At 40.8% G+C, this 20,852-nt stretch overlaps 1 protein-coding gene across 1 annotated transcript in view; it reads left to right on the top strand.

Annotated features, from left to right (window-relative positions):
• The window catches only part of bt (projectin protein bent), a 237,117-nt gene extending 224,277 nt beyond the window's left edge, over window positions 1–12,840 (top strand). Inside the window, exons 99-100 of the mRNA XM_070090071.1 lie at window positions 39–377; window positions 11,888–12,840. Of these exons, the coding sequence (XP_069946172.1) occupies window positions 39–355 (317 nt within the window). The 3' untranslated portion in view covers window positions 356–377; window positions 11,888–12,840. The remainder of the gene's footprint in view (window positions 1–38; window positions 378–11,887) is intronic.
• The last annotated feature ends 8,012 nt before the right edge of the window (window positions 12,841–20,852 follow it).

Genomic DNA, 20,852 nt, shown 5'->3' with positions numbered 1-20,852 from the left:
TAAACTGTTAATACATAAGGCTGCATTCTTTTCTACAGTCCCAGGAGAAGAGAAGAAACAACCAGCTTTCAAAAAGTTCCCAAGGTCGCAGACGGTGATGGAAGGCAAATCGGCTACTTTCAATGTCAAACTCGAGAAAGAACCGCTCAAGGTGTCGTGGATCAAGGACGGCAAGCCTGTGGATGAGAGTTCGCCGCGCTTCAAGTTCCTGCAAGAAGGCAAAAAGGACTTCACTCTGGAGATTCCCAGCTGCCTGCCAACGGATGTGGGCCAGTACATAGTGAAGGCCACCTCCAAGAAGGGCGACACTACCGCAGCCTTCTCTCTCAACGTCCACACTACCGCCGACCTGTGATTTGTTTCCTCTTCCCCCTAAGGTATTGGATAATGCACACCATTAAATACACCGAGAGCTGTGTATGTTTCATTATATACACAGAGGTTTACTTTAATCTCCATATCAGGAATTAAAACCACCTTGACATGTACTGTACAGGTTACATATTTTTAACCTAATTACATACAGCTTTTAATTTACTGTCATGGTAAATAATATTATTATTATTATTAAAATAATAGTAACATCAATAATGACTATAGTTATAATAATTATAATAATAATGATTAGTTATAATAATTATAGTAAATTTTATTATAGAGTAATACACATATTTTGTACATAGATATTTTAATAATAACTCGTATGCATGAGAGTGAGGAAAATATTATGCTGTATATAATACGTTGCAGTGATACTAGAATACGTGGCAGTGATACTAGAATACGTGGCAGTGATACTAGAATACGTGGCAGTGATACTAGAATACGTGGCAGTGATACTAGAATACGTGGCAGTGATACTAGAATACGTGGCAGTGATACTAGAATACGTGGCAGTGATACTAGAATACGTGGCAGTGACACTAGAATACGTGGCAGTGATACTATAATACGTGGCAGTGACACTAGAATACGTGGCAGTGATACTATAATACGTGGCAGTGACACTAGAATACGTGGCAGTGATACTAGAATACGTGGCAGTGATACTAGAATACGTGGCAGTGATACTAGAATACGTGGCAGTGATACTAGAATACGTGGCAGTGATACTAGAATACGTGGCAGTGATACTATAATACGTTGCAGTGATACTAGAATACGTGGCAGTGATACTAGAATACGTGGCAGTGATACTAGAATACGTGGCAGTGATACTAGAATACGTGGCAGTGATACTAGAATACGTGGCAGTGATACTAGAATACGTGGCAGTGATACTAGAATACGTGGCAGTGATACTAGAATACGTGGCAGTGACACTAGAATACGTGGCAGTGATACTATAATACGTGGCAGTGACACTAGAATACGTGGCAGTGATACTATAATACGTGGCAGTGACACTAGAATACGTGGCAGTGATACTAGAATACGTGGCAGTGATACTAGAATACGTGGCAGTGATACTAGAATACGTGGCAGTGATACTAGAATACGTGGCAGTGATACTAGAATACGTGGCAGTGATACTAGAATACGTGGCAGTGATACTAGAATACGTGGCAGTGATACTAGAATACGTGGCAGTGATACTAGAATACGTGGCAGTGACACTAGAATACGTGGCAGTGATACTATAATACGTGGCAGTGACACTAGAATACGTGGCAGTGATACTATAATACGTGGCAGTGACACTAGAATACGTGGCAGTGATACTAGAATACGTGGCAGTGATACTAGAATACGTGGCAGTGATACTAGAATACGTGGCAGTGATACTAGAATACGTGGCAGTGATACTAGAATACGTGGCAGTGATACTATAATACGTTGCAGTGATACTAGAATACGTGGCAGTGATACTAGAATACGTGGCAGTGATACTAGAATACGTGGCAGTGATACTAGAATACGTGGCAGTGATACTAGAATACGTGGCAGTGATACTAGAATACGTGGCAGTGATACTAGAATACGTGGCAGTGATACTAGAATACGTGGCAGTGACACTAGAATACGTGGCAGTGATACTATAATACGTGGCAGTGACACTAGAATACGTGGCAGTGATACTATAATACGTGGCAGTGACACTAGAATACGTGGCAGTGATACTAGAATACGTGGCAGTGATACTAGAATACGTGGCAGTGATACTAGAATACGTGGCAGTGATACTAGAATACGTGGCAGTGATACTAGAATACGTGGCAGTGATACTAGAATACGTGGCAGTGATACTAGAATACGTGGCAGTGACACTAGAATACGTGGCAGTGATACTATAATACGTGGCAGTGACACTAGAATACGTGGCAGTGATACTATAATACGTGGCAGTGACACTAGAATACGTGGCAGTGATACTAGAATACGTGGCAGTGATACTAGAATACGTGGCAGTGATACTAGAATACGTGGCAGTGATACTAGAATACGTGGCAGTGATACTAGAATACGTGGCAGTGATACTAGAATACGTGGCAGTGATACTAGAATACGTGGCAGTGATACTAGAATACGTGGCAGTGACACTAGAATACGTGGCAGTGATACTATAATACGTGGCAGTGACACTAGAATACGTGGCAGTGATACTATAATACGTGGCAGTGACACTAGAATACGTGGCAGTGATACTAGAATACGTGGCAGTGATACTAGAATACGTGGCAGTGACACTAGAATACGTGGCAGTGATACTATAATACGTGGCAGTGACACTAGAATACGTGCAAGTGATACTATAATACGTTGCAGTGATACTATAATACGTGGCAGTGATACTATAATACGTGGCAGTGATACTATAATACGTGGCAGTGATACTATAATACGTGGCAGTGATACTATAATACGTGGCAGTGATACTATAATACGTGGCAGTGATACTAGAATACGTGGCAGTGATACTAGAATACGTGGCAGTGATACTAGAATACGTGGCAGTGATACTAGAATACGTGGCAGTGATACTAGAATACGTGGCAGTGACACTAGAATACGTGGCAGTGATACTAGAATATGTGGCAGTGATACTAGAATACTTGACAGTGATACTAGAATACGTGGCAGTGATCTAGAATACGTGGCAGTGATACTAGAATACGTGGCAGTGATACTAGAATACTTGACAGTGATACTATAATACGTGGCAGTGACACTAGAATTCGTGACAGTGATACTAGAATACTTGACAGTGATACTATAATACGTGACAGTGATACCAGAATACGTGACAGTGATACTAGAATACTTGACAGTGATACTATAATACGTGACAGTGATACTAGAATACTTGACAGTGATACTAGAATACGTGGCAGTGATACTATAATACGTGACAGTGATACTAGAATACATGGCAGTGATATTAGAATACCTGACAGTGATACTAGAATACTTGACAGTGATACTAGAATACGTGGCAGTGATACTAGAATACGTGACAGTGATACTAGAATACGTGGCAGTGACACTAGAATACGTGACAGTGATACTAGAAGACGTGGCAGTGATACTAGAACACGTGACAGTGATACTAGAATACGTGACAGTGACACTATTATACGTGACAGTGATACTAGAATACGTTGCAGTGATACTTTTATACCTGACAGTGATACTAGAATACGGTGCAGTGATACTAGAATACTTGACAGTAATACTAGAATACGGTGCAGTGATACTAGAATACGTGACAGTGATACTAGAATACGTTGCAGTGATACTTTTATACCTGACAGTGATACTAGAATACGGTGCAGTGATACTAGAATACTTGACAGTGATGCTAGAATACGGTGCAGTGATACTAGAATACGTGACAGTGATACTAGAATACGTGGCAGTGATACTAGAATACGTGACAGTGATACTAGAATATGTGACAGTGATACTAGAATACGTGACAGTGATACTAGAATACGTGACAGTGATACTAGAATACTTTACAGTGATACTAGAACGTGTGGCAGTGATACTAGAATACGTGGCAGTGATAAAAGAATACGTGGCAGTGATACTAGAATACGTGGCAGTGATACTAGAATACTTGACAGTGATACTAGAATACGTGACAGTGATACTAGAATATGTGACAGTGATACTAGAATACGTGACAGTGATACTAGAATACGTGACAGTGATACTAGAATACTTTACAATGATACTAGAACGTGTGGCAGTGATACTAGAATACGTGGCAGTGATACAAGAATACGTGGCAGTGATACTAGAATACGTGGCAGTGATACTAGAATACTTGACAGTGATACTAGAATACGTGACAGTGATACTAGAATACGGTGCAGTGATACTAGAATACGTGGCAGTGATACTAGAACACGTGGCAGTGATACTAGAATACGTGACAGTGATACTAGAATACGTTGCAGTGATACTAGAATACGTTGCAGTGATACTAGAATACGTGACAGTGATACTAGAATACGTGGCAGTGATACTAGAATACGTGGCAGTGATACTAGAATACGTTGCAGTGATACTAGAATACGTTGCAGTGATACTAGAATACGTGGCAGTGATACTAGAATACGTGACAGTGATACTAGAATACCTGACAGTGATACTAGAATACGTGGCAGTGATACTAGAATACGTTGCAGTGATACTAGAATACGTGGCAGTGATAATAGAACACGTGACAGTGATACTAGAATACGTGACGGTGATACTAGAATACGTGGCAGTGATACTAGAATACGTGACAGTTATACTATAATACGTTACAGTGATACTAGAATACGTGACAGTGATACTATAATACGTTACAGTGATACTAGAATACGTGGCAGTGATACTAGAACACGTGGCAGTGATACTATAATATGTTGCAGTGATACTAGAATACGTGACAGTGATACTAGAACACGTGGCAGTGATACTAGAATACGTTGCAGTGACACTAGAATACGTGACGGTGATACTAGAATACGTGAAAGTGATACTAGAATACGTGACGGTGATACTAGAATACGTGACGGTGATACTAGAATACGTGGGAATGATACTAGAATACGTGTCAATGATACTAGAATAAGTGGCAGTGATACTAGAATACGTGTCAATGATACTAGAATAAGTGGCAGTGATACTAGAATACGTTGTAGTGATGCTAGTATACGTTGTAGTGATGCTAGTATACGTTGTAGTGATGCTAGTATACGTTGTAGTGATGCTAGTATACGTTGTAGTGATGCTAGTATACGTTGTAGTGATGCTAGTATACGTTGTAGTGATGCTAGTATACGTTGTAGTGATGCTAGTATACGTTGTAGTGATGCTAGTATACGTTGTAGTGATGCTAGTATACGTTGTAGTGATGCTAGTATACGTTGTAGTGATGCTAGTATACGTCGTAGTGATGCTAGTATACGTCGTAGTGATGCTAGTATACGTCGTAGTGATGCTAGTATACGTCGTAGTGATGCTAGTATACGTTGTAGTGATGCTAGTATACGTAGTGATGCTAGTATACGTTGTAGTGATGCTAGTATACGTCGTAGTGATGCTAGTATACGTCGTAGTGATGCTAGTATACGTTGTAGTGATGCTAGTATACGTCGTAGTGATGCTAGTATACGTCGTAGTGATGCTAGTATACGTCGTAGTGATGCTAGTATACGTCGTAGTGATGCTAGTATACGTCGTAGTGATGCTAGTATACGTCGTAGTGATGCTAGTATACGTCGTAGTGATGCTAGTATACGTCGTAGTGATGCTAGTATACGTAAAGATGAATTACAGCACAAGTTGATTATTTTTGTATTCCTTACGAACGTAATTGAAAAGATTACTTTGTTCCTCTCTTTGCCTAATTATTATTATTACGTTAATTAGGGGAGTGCGAAACATGTAGGAGTAATCCAGAGCCAGAGAATAGAGAGACAGTCGGATTAGATCCAAGGAAACGGAGTGTAGCTCTAATTTTTTGGATCAAGAGCCCTGCAGCGGCACCAAGGTTTAACATTTTAGGCATTATTACATTTTGGTTATTGTAATAAAGTTGGTAGAATTACCGACAATATGTAAAGTAAAAGGACACAAGTGCAACTAATGTGACATTTATTGTGCCAACGTTTCGCTCTCCAGGAGCTTTTTCAAGCTATTAGGTAATAGCTTGATAAAGCTCCTGGAGAGCGAAACGTTGCCACAATAAAATGTCACATTAGTTGCACTTGTGCCCTTTTACTTTACATTCTGGTTATTATTTATATTATTACATTTATGGGAGGGGTTGATAAATTAGACACATGTGCAACTCTTGGGTATCTTTATTGAGGAAACGTTTCGCCACACAGTGGCTTCATCAGTCCATACATAGGAGAAACTTGAAGAACAATAAAATGTAGTAGAATACTCAAGAGTAGAATACTCAAGACTTCTACTCAAGATTGATGGACTGAACACATCGACTCAAGGTTGAGGGACTGATTACCTCATTCTCCTCCTGTTCTTCAAGTTTCTCCTATGTATGGACTGATGAAGCCACTGTGTGGCGAAACGTTTCCTCAATAAAGATACCCAAGAGTTGCACATGTGTCTAATTTATCAACATGTCGGTTCTCTGAACCATTCATGTACAAATGGGAGGGGTTATACAGTGCAGGGGAAATTATATTAAGTGAGGCTCGAGCTAAGGAAGGGATAAGCAGTCCAATTTCATGGATCAAAAGCCCCTCATCGGTGTCAAGGAACCTAATTTGTGGAAGTATTTTAGAGTGACCTTCATGAAGCTTGTCATTTTTGGCTCCTCAAGTAGCTGCTAGTTAAGTGTGTCATTATAAGTGACTTGTTGTTCAAAGGTGATGAACAAGAGTTTGTATACACACCTTTACATAATATAAATAGCAGCAGCTTCGAGAATGTTTTGATAATGGAAAGCATTAAATATTCTGACTGATGAAACTCAGGTGAGAGTATGGCGAGAGAAGTCATCTTAAAAGTTTTAACATAATTGTCAGTAGAGCTGTTACAATCAGTGACCAAGCACTCCATCATAACTGTTGTATATTATACCAGGTTCAGTTAGTCTTCTGACTTCTGTCTATTTATTCCTCTTATCTTAAAGCAAGGATTTTTTTCTGATTACTGTGCTCTTCTTCTTAGCTTACTATTCTGGCCTTTCGTTCACCCCCCACCCCCACACACACACCATCAGAATTTGATATCCAACTGGGACGATTGTTTATATTATCATTTACGTGAGTTTTATTTGAGTAACTGTTATGATGTTGGGATGCCTCTCCCATCCCATTGGTAACTATTTGCGAAAGTCTGACATTATGAGTCAGCTGCAGTAAAGTATTAACATATGGGACAAGTACTACTCTGATCGGCGTTGTTTAGAATGAGTTGTAATGATCAGTACACTTTTCTACTCAAAACTGCACTGATCACTCAGATGTAACATTGTACAGGAAGGGTGAAGTTTATTGTGCTATATCTAATGTAATTTGGGAAGCTTTACGACCTCAGCTTGGCAGAACGCGGCTACTAGTTTACATTGTTAAATAAAAAATATTTCGTGTGAAAATTGTTACATTGGGGGATATTAACAAAAAAGATGTTGATTTATTTTAGTTGCACAATACATCTGAGCCAATCAATGCTTAGTTTACAGTCGTGTCATGCGACTGTTCTCTGCCTTCCCTATATTTCCAGTCATTTTAATTTCAACAACTTTCCGTTCCCTAGACTTACTCTGCAGTAATTTAGTTCATACCTCTCCTGCTATAGATGCCACTGGTGTGTACTCTGTTTCATGTTCCTCTTGTCTTCTCCAGTACTTTGGAGAGACTGGTCGCTCTCTATCTGACAGAGAACACAAAGGCTTGCCGACACCAGACGGTCCTAGTAGAGATGGTCTTGAAGAATTGAGACACTTGTCGGTTTTCAAAACCATTCATCACAGAGATGGTCTTCACTGGGATGTTTTCACTGGCTGGCTTCACTGTGTCGTTAATGATTGTCTTTGTTGGAACTGTCTTCGTTGGAAGATCATGGATGGTCGATTCACATTAGTCTGATGCTGGTTTTCACAACAGTCTCCTGGACCTTCTTCATCTTCAGCTTCTTCCCTTCACTTCCGACCAGCATCCATTCATTGGTCCGATCATCGGCAACATTGTTCCGGGGATAATCCTTGCACATACTCTTCAGTCGTTGAATTTCTCTTTTTGCTTCCGTCAGTTCTGCCTTAAGCTGGAGGTATAGCTGCTCGTAGTCGAGGGAAGCCATGTGCAACATTTAGATATCTTTATTGTAGACGTTTCGCCATCCAGTGGCTTTATCAATACAGATTCTAGGACATAAGAAGACAGTAGAACTATATACAAATGATGAAGTAATCAGTCTCTCAGCCTTGGAGTTAGTGTTTACAGCATCGTGGTGGTGGAGAATCTGGAGCAAAGGTAAAGAGACGTCTCTGGCGGTTATATAGGCATCAGTGGATAGGGACGTGTAGCAGACGAGGGCATAGTCACTGGTAGGCGGGATTTCCCATTGGAAGTAGGTCCTACTCAAAGGGATGGATTAGTTGTAGTAGCCGTCAAGAAGGTCTTGTAGATGTCCTCTGAACCAAGATTCCATGATGCTGCAGTGTCTGACAAGTTCTGCAACTTCTCTGACAGGGCTGCTCCCGCCATAGAACTGTAAACGGTACACTACTTGTACCAATTCGGACACTCCTTCGGGAGTCACTGCCGAGTCACCACATGGAGAAGACCCGGGGTAGGACCCTTCCTGGCAAACCTATATAAACATGAACATGAACTCTTTTCTGGGAGAAAGAGCAGACAATACACAGTAAGAGAACAACCTGAGCTTCCCGTACAGCCAGTGGCAAGCTGAGACGAAGTGCGCACGTCAGTACAGCAGCGACCACGGACCCCTGCCACAACCCTGCGTGCAGCTTACATTCTGCATCACTGACGGGTCAGGCCGTGTACTTGCAAAATAACGAACAACAAATTACCGCCAAATAAGTCTGACATCTATAGTGGGCAAGTTATTAGAATCAATTATAGTTGACATTATTAGAAGTCACCTTGAAGAGCATAATTTGATTAATGACTCTCAGCATGGATTCACAAGAGGTCGTTCCTACCTGACAAATTTACTGACGTTCTTCAATAGAACATTTGAGGCAGTAGACAGTGATAAAGAATATGATATTGTTTATCTGGATCTTAGTAAAGCTTTCGAAAGAGTACCTCATAAGAGACTCTTAAAAAAGTGGCAGCTCATGGTATAGGAGGTAAAGTTCTAGCATGGATAGAGACATGGCTTACCAATAGAAAGCAGAGAGTTACCATTAATGGGGTCAAATCTGAATGGGGATTAGTCACTAGTGACTTTACACGATCAATTTTAGGCCCTCTTGTTCATAATTTACAGTAATGACTTTGATGAAGGGATTACGAGTGATTTGTGCACATTTGCTGATGATACAAAGATAGGTCGTATGATTCATTCTGAGGAGGATAGCAATGAATTCCAGGGGAATTTGGACAAATTATTGTCTTGGTTTGAAAAATGGCAGATGAAGTTCAATATGGATAAGTGTAAGGTACTAGTGAACAATAAAATGGTATAAAATACCGACAGGTTGTTAGGTAAGACACATGCAACAGTTAGGTATCTTTATTATGAAACGTTTCGCCTACACAGTAGGCTTCTTCAGTCAAGTACAGAAAAGTTGATAGAAGCAGAAGATACTTGAAGACGATGTAATCAGTCCATCACAACTTTTCTGTACTTGACTGAAGAAGCCTACTGTGTAGGCGAAACGTTTCATAATAAAGATACCTAACTGTTGCATATGTGTCTTACCTAACAACAAGGTACTAGTCCTTGGTAATTAAAATAACCCTCGAAGCTATAAACTAGGTGAGGTAGAACTTGATCATACGGACTGTGAAAAAGACTTGGGAGTCATGATAAGCAGAAATCTAAAGCCAAGACAGCAGTGCCTAAGTGTGCACAACAAGGCTAACAGATTACTTGAATTTATCTCAAGAAGTATAAGTGACAAGTCCAAAAGTTATTTTACAGCTCTATACATCACTAGTGAGGCCTCATTTAGATTGTGCCGCTCAGGTTTGGTCTTCTTACTACAGGATGGATATACTCATTGGAGAACATTCAGAGAAGAATGGTTAAAATGATTTACTGTGTAAGGAATCTCCCGTATGAAGACAGACTTAAAGCCTTAAATCTCCACTCTCTGGAGAGATGTAGAATGAGGGGAGATATCACTGAAGTGTATAAGTGGATGATGGGCATAAACAAGGGAGATATTAATAAAGTACTGAGGGTGTCGAACCAGGTAAGAACCAGGAATAACGGATTTAAGTTGGATAAATTTAGATTTAGAAAAGACATAGATAAGTACTGGTTTTCTAACAGTTGTGGATGCGTGGAACAGTCTTCCCAGTAGGGTGATCGAGGCTAGGACCTTGGGTAGCTTTAAGAAGAGACTGGACAAATATATGAGAGGGAGGGGCTGGGTTTGATTTGTGTCACTGGGTATAGGAGTAAATTCTTGGGTAGCTTTGGGTAGAGGTCGTTTTGATAAGGACCTGCCTTGTATGGGCCAGTAGGCATTCTGCAGTGTTCCTCCATTCTTGTGTTCTTATCTATCTACCACTACCACTACTTCCTCTTCTCCCTCTCTAGTTCCCATGCCTTTTCCCGCTCGCCTATATATATTTGCTTCTTCACTCTTTTCTGACAGGGCTGCTCCCGCCATAGAACTGTAAACGGTACACTACTTGTACCAATTCGGACACTCCTTCGGGAGTCACTGCCGAGTCACCACATAGAGAAGACCCGGGGTAGGACCCTTCCTGGCAAGCCTATATGAACATGAAATCTTTTCTGGGAGAAACAGTAGACAATACACAACAAGAGAACAACCTAAGCTTCCCGAATGCTCGGGCTTCGACCCAAAGCTGGGGTATGGCTCCAAAAGTTGCAGCACATCCCTTAGCTAGGGAATACACCAACGCACACTAATTAACTTAGATGCCGCTGCAAGCAATGTGGGAGTGCTCAAGGCGACCAGGTCCAGAGAGTTACATTCTGTACAGCCAGTGGCAAGCTGAGACGAAGTGCGCACGTCAGTACAGCAGCGACCACGGACCCCTGCCACAACCCTGCGTGCAGCTTACATTCTGCATCACTGACGGGTCAGGCCGTGTACTTGCAAAATAACGAACAACAATAACAACAGTTTTTCTGTGATGAATGGTTTTGAAAACCGACAAGTTGAAGAATAAGACAAGTTGAAGAATAAGACAAGTTGAAGAATAAGTCGAAGTAGGCCTTCGTCCAACTTTTGGACGAAGACCTACTTCGACTAGTGGATGGTACCACTATGACTCCGCCTCCTGCTTCGCCTCACCTGATTACAGTATATAAGCCACGTCTTCGGCCCTATGCTGTATATTCTCCAAGATTGATGGACTGAAAATATCTACTCCAGGCTGAGGGACTGATTACCTCAAACTCCTCCTCTCCTTACACCTTTCTGCTTTGTATTGGACTGATGAAGCGACTGTGTAGCGAAACGTTTCCTAAATAAAGATTCCCATATGTTGCATAAGTGTCTTATTCTTCAACAGTTCTTCTCTTAGTGTGACTTGCTAAGCTGTCTAAGTGGGGGGCCGAAACGTCGTCGTAAAGTTCCTCTCTCCTATTTGCGGGTTTATTGTGTATTGTTACGTTACGTTATTTTAGGTTGGGTTAAATAGCATTCGTCTGAATAGGTAATTTTTTTATCATTTGCACAACAAAATAATATTTCATCTGCAAAAAAAAAAATTAATATTTTACAATTGTAATATTGTCTTTGCAGATTGGACCACGTGGCCGCCATAGTCGCGTGAGTCTCGTGATGCTCCTCGAGACGACACCCGGCTGACGAACTCCATGGTCGTCGCTCAGCGAGCCTACCCTGGCTGAGTGCGCCCTAGAGCAAGCATTTTCATCGTGTTATATTGACTGTGTTCATGTTCGCTTCTGTGCTACATGTATTTTTCCTATGAGATGATTTATTATTAATACAATTATTAGATATAGCAAACCTGTTGGTGTGGAAGAGATGTGTCTGAGGCGAGAAAGAATTGCCACCATATCAAAGTTTTGTGAAAATATGTGGACTAGATGTATGTATTCAGTTTTATGTGAAATTCACAGCATTGTATATTGCTCCTGAACTGGGAACTCCGTGTATAGTTACTGAGGACTGAGCGAGAGCTGAGGCAATGTGCGCATGCACGAAGAGATGAACTCTGCGCACTTGAGGCTCCAGATCCCGCTAACCTAAGTCCACTGTTCAGATCTTTTTAACCCTTTTGATTCTTAATAGTGTTTTGTTCAGCGTCTTTATTAGTTTTGCCATACTCTAACCTCGGAAGGATGGAGCAACCCGCTCTTGCATGGGTTGGAATTGCACCACAACTCATATGACTGCGGATTGTTTATCTTACCACCTCCGACTCTGTCTCTTTCTCTATCAACGCCTCTCACTCTTTACAAAGTTCCCGCCATGTTCTCGTCGTTGTACGTCATCAGCCTAAGCACCAATGATATAGGTCCCTGCGCTGTGCCCAATACTACGTCATCAGTCCATGAACCAATACACTACACAACTATGATGACATGGTTGCCAATAATAACGTATGTCAGTCTCTGATAACTGATGAGTATGGTACAGTGTGCTCAGATAGCACATACGTTAACTGTATGAGAATTGCCACTGTAACTTGTATAAGGCTTTTACGCGAGAAATATATGTGAATTTTATTACCTTGTGTTTCTCTCTTCCTTTATATATATCCTTATGTTATTTATATTTTGAGAACTTCCCAGTTAGTTTGTAATAATTTTTAAAATATTCTTTCTGTTTGAAGACTGATTAATTGGAAAGGATATCCGCCTTCCATTGCCACGATTGGGATTTTATTGTAATGTGTGACAATCAACTTATATCCTCCCTTTCCCTTCCCTCTCCAGATACGGTACTAAAATTTGAATAGTTGGAGCCAACGAGGCTCCAAGTTTCCTATAGGTGACTTCCATAGTATTACACTTTATTCCTTTTTTCCTTTAGCAAGAATTATGTAGTAAATAATATTATAGCAGACAATCCCTGGAGGCTGTTCAGATGAAAAGTCGCACACACAAACATGAGCTGGTCAACGAGCCTCAAAACCCTGTCAATGCATGACAAATTTCTGAATTAACCATAACTCTACTGGATTTTCAAAAACCCGATGACAACGTGCGCATGCACTCTACCCTAGTCCCAGACTTGAGGAATTCCGTGTTCAAAAAACTGCAAGAAACCTCTTTTGCATGCCTTAAGTATGCTGTAGAGAGGCAGCCCAGACGCATCGCTGAAAAACAACGTATATAGCCCCAATCCATAAAGGTGGCAGGAAAAAACAATAGCAAGGAATTATAGATCTATCGATCTAACTTCCTATATTACAAAAATCTTTGAAAGAGTTATAAGAAGTATGATCGCCAAACACTTGGATTCCCAACAACTGCATAATCCAGGGCAACAGTAGTTTAAAGCAAGTCGCTCCTGCTTCTGGCAACTATTGAACCACTACGACATGGTCTTGGTTGCACTGGAGGATAATCATACTGCAGATGGAGTATATAAAGATTCTGAAAAAACCTTCGACAAGTGCGATCATGGTGTAATGACGAATAAAACGCGTGCTAAAGTGGGTAGATGGATCTTCAACATTCTGACCAAAAGATCACAACAGAATTAAAAGGGAGGCTGCCACAGTGTAAAGCTCTGTTAAGATAGAGTACTCGCCCCCATCCTGTTCCTCATCTTCGTATCAGAGATGTAAACCATAGAACCGTGTCTTCTTTTGTAGAGGATACTAGAATATACATGAAATTGTTATTCACTGAGGATACGGTAAATCTCCAAAAGGATATAAATTAAATTTCTCCAATGGGCAACATAAAATAATATGATGTTCAGTTGGGAAAAATTCCAGTTACTCCGTATGGAAAATTTGCGGAAAAAATAGCTAGAACAGAGTATATGAAAAATTAGACTCATATGCAACATCTGGGTATCCTTATTGTAGACGTTTCGCCATCCAGTGGCTTTATCAATACAAATTTAAGGATATAATTAGAAGACAGAAGGACTATATACAAAAGATGAAGTAATGAGTCCCTCAGCCTTGGTGCTCTTCACACCAACTCTGAGGCTGAGGGACTGATTACCTTACCTTTTGTATATACTTTTTCTGTCTTCCAATTATGTCCTTGAATTTGTAATGATAAAGCCTCTGGATGGCAAAACGTCTACAAGATACCCAGATGTTGCTCTTGATTCTAGTTTTTCATCTTGTCGGTACTGTATACCATACATGTAAAGTAGAAGGACATAAGACCAACTAATGTGACATTTTATTGTGGCAGCGTTTCGCTCTCCAGGAGCTTTGTCAGACACTGCAACATCATGGAATCTTGGTTCAGAGGACACCTACATAACCTTCATCACGGCTACTACTACTACTATTACTACTGCTACTACTACTACCACCACCACCACAACTAGCCCGTGCCTAGGGTAGGACCTACTTCCACTGGGGAATCCCGCCTACCAGTGACTATGCCCTCTTCTGCTACCCGTCCGTTTCCACCTGTCGACAGTATATAGATTATTATACATTGATGGTGAAACGTCTACAGTAAAGATACCCAGATGTTGCACATGTGTCTAATTTTTCAACTTGTCGGTACTGTATACCGTTCATATACATCGGAGTATATTACAAACTCTAACCACACAATAGAGTGAAAAAGTAATGTGAGGGAATTTGGAGTTTTAATGTCAGCGGATTTTTACCTTCAATGATCACAACGTTGTCACTATCACATCTGCGAGGAAAATAATAGGATGAATAATGAGAGCTGTCAAAATAAGGGATGCCATGCCAATGATAATTCATTTTAAGTCACTCTCTCTAGGCTGGAATACTACTGTATTCTAACAGCTGCATTCAAGACAGGTTATATCGCTGATCTAGAGAATGTACGGAATCTTCATTACATATACAAGTTCAGTCAGGCACCGAATTACTGGGAACATTTGGAGTCTCCTGACCTGTACTTCCTGGAACACAGGCGAGAGAGATACAACATAAACTCTACCTGGAAAATCCTAGAAGGACTGGCCCAAAATCTGCACACTTTCTACAAAATAAAATAGACTAGGCAAATGGTACAACATACCTGCAATTAAAAGCAGGGGGACCATGACTATTCACCATCATACATAAGGGAAATTATCAATAGAACCCTGGCTGCCTTCCAGAGTGAACTGAACAGGTACCTAAAGTTAGTACCCGATCAGCCGGGCTTGAGTTTGTACATTGGATTGCATATAACCAACAGTACCAGCCTCGTTGATCATGCATTGATCCACCAGGAGGCCTGGTCAAGGGCTGGGCCACGGGGCACCGACCCGTGAAATGACCTCCAGGTAGACTCCAGGTGGTAGTAGTAGTAGTAGAGGCGAGATCCATACATATATTTAAGAAGAGGTAAGACATGATTCTTGAAGCCCGGAGAGAGTGGGCCTAGTAACGACTAGCGAAGAGTCGGGGTCAGGAGCTGTGAATCGAGCTCTGCAACCACATATAGGTGTGTGTATATTAGTAAATCTTTCCATTGCTCTAGGAAGCTGTACTAAATGCAGTAAATTATATTTGTAGATGAATGGTTCAGAGAACCGACATGTTGATAAATTAGACACATGTGCAACTCTTGGGTATCTTTATTGAGGAAACGTTTCGCCACACAGTGGCTTCATCAGTCCATACGTAGGAGAAACTTGAAGAACAGGAGGAGAATGAGGTAATCAGTCCCTCAACCTTGAGTCGATGTGTTCAGTCCATCAATCTTGAATAGAATACTATTCTGACTGATGGACTGAACACATCGACTCAAGGTTGAGGGACTGATTACCTCATTCTCCTCCTGTTCTTCAAGTTTCTCCTACGTATGGACTGATGAAGCCACTGTGTGGCGAAACGTTTCCTCAATAAAGATACCCAAGAGTTGCACATGTGTCTAATTTATCAGTAAATTATAGTTGAACATAATTACAAGCGAGTGCATATAATACAAAAACAATAACCTGATCATTCAAAGAGAAGAAGATGAGACTCTGGTTTTACTGTTACTGTTATATGCCTGGCAGCATAACCCACAGGGACAACCGTACATGGGCCTCACCACCTTTTACCACCATATATGTGGCCTGGCGTATGATCATCCATACTACCAGTCAACCAACCCATTAAACAGAAATGATGAACTTAACTTGTACATTGTGTGATGATCGGGAAATGAGGATCGGGAAATATTTTGTCACAGCATTCCTCAAGTGCCCATCAACCACTGCTTACCCTTCCGAACCTCCACCTCGCCACCTCCTCACTCTGTGCCTTCCTTTCATCTCGTGGAGCAGAAAGGTACATTTACGTGATAATCAGGTTTTGTAGTACCCAGATTGCTAATAAGATACGGACAGGATGGCATGCAGGAATACCTGTGGAACATGAGGAGAGGTCCTTGGGAAAAAAATCTAGGATTTCATGTAACCTATGTTTTTTTTTTTTTTTTCAAAACACCATGTCTCTTGTGTAGGTGTAAACACTGCTTCCATAAATGACATTAAACTAGCGATGTGTTCCTGGATCTGCAATAAGGATATGAGGCTGTGGACAGGATTCAGAAAAGCACAAATTAGGGCATTATATAATAAACAGGAAAACATAGGGAACCTATTGCACAGATATTATAGCAGACTACTCAGAAATAAACAGAGACCCAGAATATTACCCTGCTCAGCCTCCAGCTGCAAAGTAACTGATCCAGCTACATTGCAGACTCGGCTAAGACCATCACAGACACCGTTACAGATTTAGTAGAGCAAGAGTACTTCTGGGGGCATTGTTGGTCTAATTCTAGCAGTAGCTGGTGGTGGTGATCCTGGTATGGTTGCTGAAGATAGTGCAATTCTCGAGACTGCACAAATTGAGTACTCAGCTCCACAAATTCTAGCTAGCTGAAAGCAAAACTGTGGAAATTCTATGTTTGGGGTATCTTTAGGCATGGAATATCTGGGAAAATAAGTGGTATGTGCAATTCCGACCACCCTAAAAAAAAAAAAAATGCCGTGACCTCCTGTCCGAGTGTGCCGTTCTACCTTTTCTAAACTTCTTCACCCCGATATGTGCCATACATCAGTCCACGAAAGGCAATGCTACAACACAAACTGCTCTGCATACCATTTGAAAGGAACCAGGAAGAACTGATCAACTCCACAAACCTAACCATAACAATAGTGCAAGGGAATAGAAAGGAATGATAAAATTTTTCCACAATCTTCAAGCTCGTGTTGTTGGACTGATGACACAGTCAGTCCCCCCCACACCAGGACCACAAATACTGATGCCAAGAAAAAATCCCCCCCCTCAATAACAGTGGACTCCTCCTGGAGTCAAATGTGATGTTCGTGGCCTTCACAGAGACCCACACAAAATACCACTTTCAACACGAAATATGGATAACAGGGTATAACTTATTTCGATGCGGCAGTAAAGAATAAGCCTGTGTGTCAAAGAGTCTCATTTGCACAGAGACATTAGACACCACAATTGATATAGTTGAAATTTTAACAATAAGCAGTGAAAAACAAAAGTTAGTCATTGTGGTTGTATACAAGTCGGCAGATGCAACTTCCCTCCAGTTCAAGAAAATAATTTTAATTTTATTACTGTCTGGAAAAATCGTCCAGCCTCAGCCCCAATCATCTTAATACTTGGTGATTTCAATTTAAGACAGACAAAATTAATTAATGTAGCAACTAATGTTACAGCAGAGATAACCCCTAAGCCATCAGATAGCGGAGCCAACAAGTCGAAAATACAACCTTAATTTCAGAAATAACGATGGCCTGGTAAGAAATATAAAATTATCAAAAAATAGTTAATTCAGGTCACAAACTAATCGAAGTTCAGACATGCATGCACAAAGGTCTTGACCAACAAAATGCATATAGTTACGAGAGTGCCTTCACCAAATTCATCTTCAACAACAAGAACATCAACTGGGATAAAATAATATCCTAAATGAAACTTGCTGGGAAGATATTTTAAATAACATGAATTCAAGCTAGTGTCTTGAAAGGATCATCTCTTTCGTGGCTGAAGTATGTTCAAGGCATATTACCCTAAGGAAAAAGAAGAGAAGTAAAATGGAAAGTGAGAGATGCTCCCTGTACAGTGCGAAGGCGAAGAATCACTGAACTTCTCAAGTAGGTTAGATTATCTGAAATGGGGAAGGAAGCATTAACTAGGGAAACAGAAAATATTTTATTCAAGTTAAACGAATGGCACAGGTTCCAGGAGAGACACAAGGAGCTAAAAGTAATTCCTGAAATTGAAAGGTTAAATAAAATATTTCTTTACACATGCCAAAAGTCAGACAAAAATCACGTTCAGTGTTGGGCCCTTGCTCAAACGAGATGAGACTTACAGAGACGAGAGTACAGAAACGAATGAGATACTAGAGTCTCAGTATGATATTGTTTATCAAGCCATTGTTCAAACTAAAGATCGACAATCGAATTAATTTTTCAAGAATGAGCCTCAAAAGCCAAAAAAGGTATGCCATATTTCTGACATAACCCAAACTCTACTGGACTTAAAAAAAAAAAAACATTAACAGCATGCCAATGCACTCTGCTCCAGACCCAGACTCATGGAACACTGCAAGAAACCTCTTTTGAGTGCCTTAAGTATGCTGTGGAAAGTTAGCCTGGACATGGGTGTCATTCCATCGTCGCTAAAAACAATGGATATAGCCCCACTCTGTAAAGATAGCAATAGAGCAATAACAAAGAATTAAGAGATCGATAGCTCTAACGTTTCACATTACAAAAACCTTTGAAAGAGTTCTAAGAAGGATGATAGCCAAACACTTGGATTACCAATAATTGTATAACCCAGGGCAACATGGGTTTCGAGCAAGTCGCTCCTATCTCTCACAAATACTAAACCACTACTACATGGTCATACATGCACAGGAGGACAAACAGAATGTAAATGTATTGTACACAGACTTTGCCAAAGCCATTGACAGGTGCGATCATGCTGCAATAGCAAACAAAATGAGTGCTGAATGAATAATTGGAAAAGTGGGCAGATGGATCTTCAACTTTTTAACCAACAGAACACACATAATACTCGTAAACAGAGTTAAGTCAGAAGCTGTCATAGTGAAAAGCTCTGCTCCAAAAGACACAATACTCGCCCCCCCATCCTGTTGCTCATCCTCATATTAGACATAGACAGAGTCTATGTCTAATAAGACTGAGTCTTCTTTTGCAGACGATACTAGAATATGTATGAGGGTGTAGTCCACTGAGGACACGGTAAATCTCCAAGCGGATATAAACCAAGTTTTCCAATGGGCCACAGAAAACAATATAATGTTCAGTGAGGACAAATTTCAGTTACTCCGTTATCGAAAACTTGAGAACTCAGAAGTGTTAATGTCAGAGGATCTCACCTTCAAGGATCACATCAGTGTCACTATCATACCTGTAAGAAAAATGATAGGATAGATATCAAGAACTTTCAAGACAAGGGATGCCCAGTCAATGTTAATTCTTTTTAAGTCACCTGTTCTTTCTAGGCTGGATTACTGCTGGACGCTAACAGCCCCATTCAAGGCAGGTGAAATCGCAGATCGAGAATGATCAGAGAACTTTCAATGCTCATACAAGTTCAGTCAAGCACCTTAATTACTGGGAACATTTGTAATCTTTTAACCTGTACTCCCTGGAATTCAGGAGAGGAAGATCCATCATAATCTACACCTGGAAAATCCTAGAGGGACTGAACCCAAATTTGAACACAGAAATCAATCCCTTTGAAAGCAAAAGAGTAGGCTGCATACCTCTAATGAAAAGTACGGGCGCCATGAGCACACTAAGAAAAAAAAAACACAATAAATGTCCATGGCCCAAGACTGTTCAACAGCCTCCCACCAACCATAATGGGAATTACCAATAGACCCCTGGCTGCCTTCAAGAGGGAACTGGACAGGTACCCAAAGTCAGTGCCCGATCAGCTGAGCTGCGGTTAATTTGTTAGATTGTGTGCGGCCAGAAGTAACAGCTTGGTTGATCAAGCCCTGATCCAATCCACCTATAGAGCCTATAGGTGTGGGTGTTGAGCCTCTGAAGGACATCCAGGTAGGTAGGTAGGTACACACACACACAGTCCATCTACCTGCTCATGGAGCAGGTAGAGAGTGGACCTACTAGCTACCAGCGAAGAGGAGGGGCCATGAGCTATGAATTGACCCCCGCAACCACAAATAGGTAAGTACAAATAGGAATGTACACTTCACACACATCAAAAACACACACACACAGGCCAAGTGTCTATTGGTAAATGCCTTTGACAACTAGTAAACAACACACACACAATATACAACAGGCCAAGTGTCTATCGACAAGTGCTTTTGACAACCGGTAACTAACACACAAACATAATGAAAAAAAAGCTGAATATATAGTACACCAACACAGATGTAATAAGAACTAAGAGAGAGGAGCAGCACAAACGAATCATGGAGGCATCCCCAGACATGGGGTGCCTCCATGGAGACAAAGATTTCAGAGATAACAGATGCAATCTTCCCAACTGCCTGTCAAATTCTGAGGAAAGGGAGGGCACAGAGGAGTATCATTGCTCATTAGA

The sequence above is a fragment of the Cherax quadricarinatus genome, chromosome 30 (assembly GCF_038502225.1).
Source record: "Cherax quadricarinatus isolate ZL_2023a chromosome 30, ASM3850222v1, whole genome shotgun sequence".
NCBI classification, from domain to species: domain Eukaryota; kingdom Metazoa; phylum Arthropoda; class Malacostraca; order Decapoda; family Parastacidae; genus Cherax; species Cherax quadricarinatus.
The sequence above is the reverse complement of the archived record's forward strand: the minus strand, read 5'-3'. Positions and strand labels throughout refer to the sequence as shown.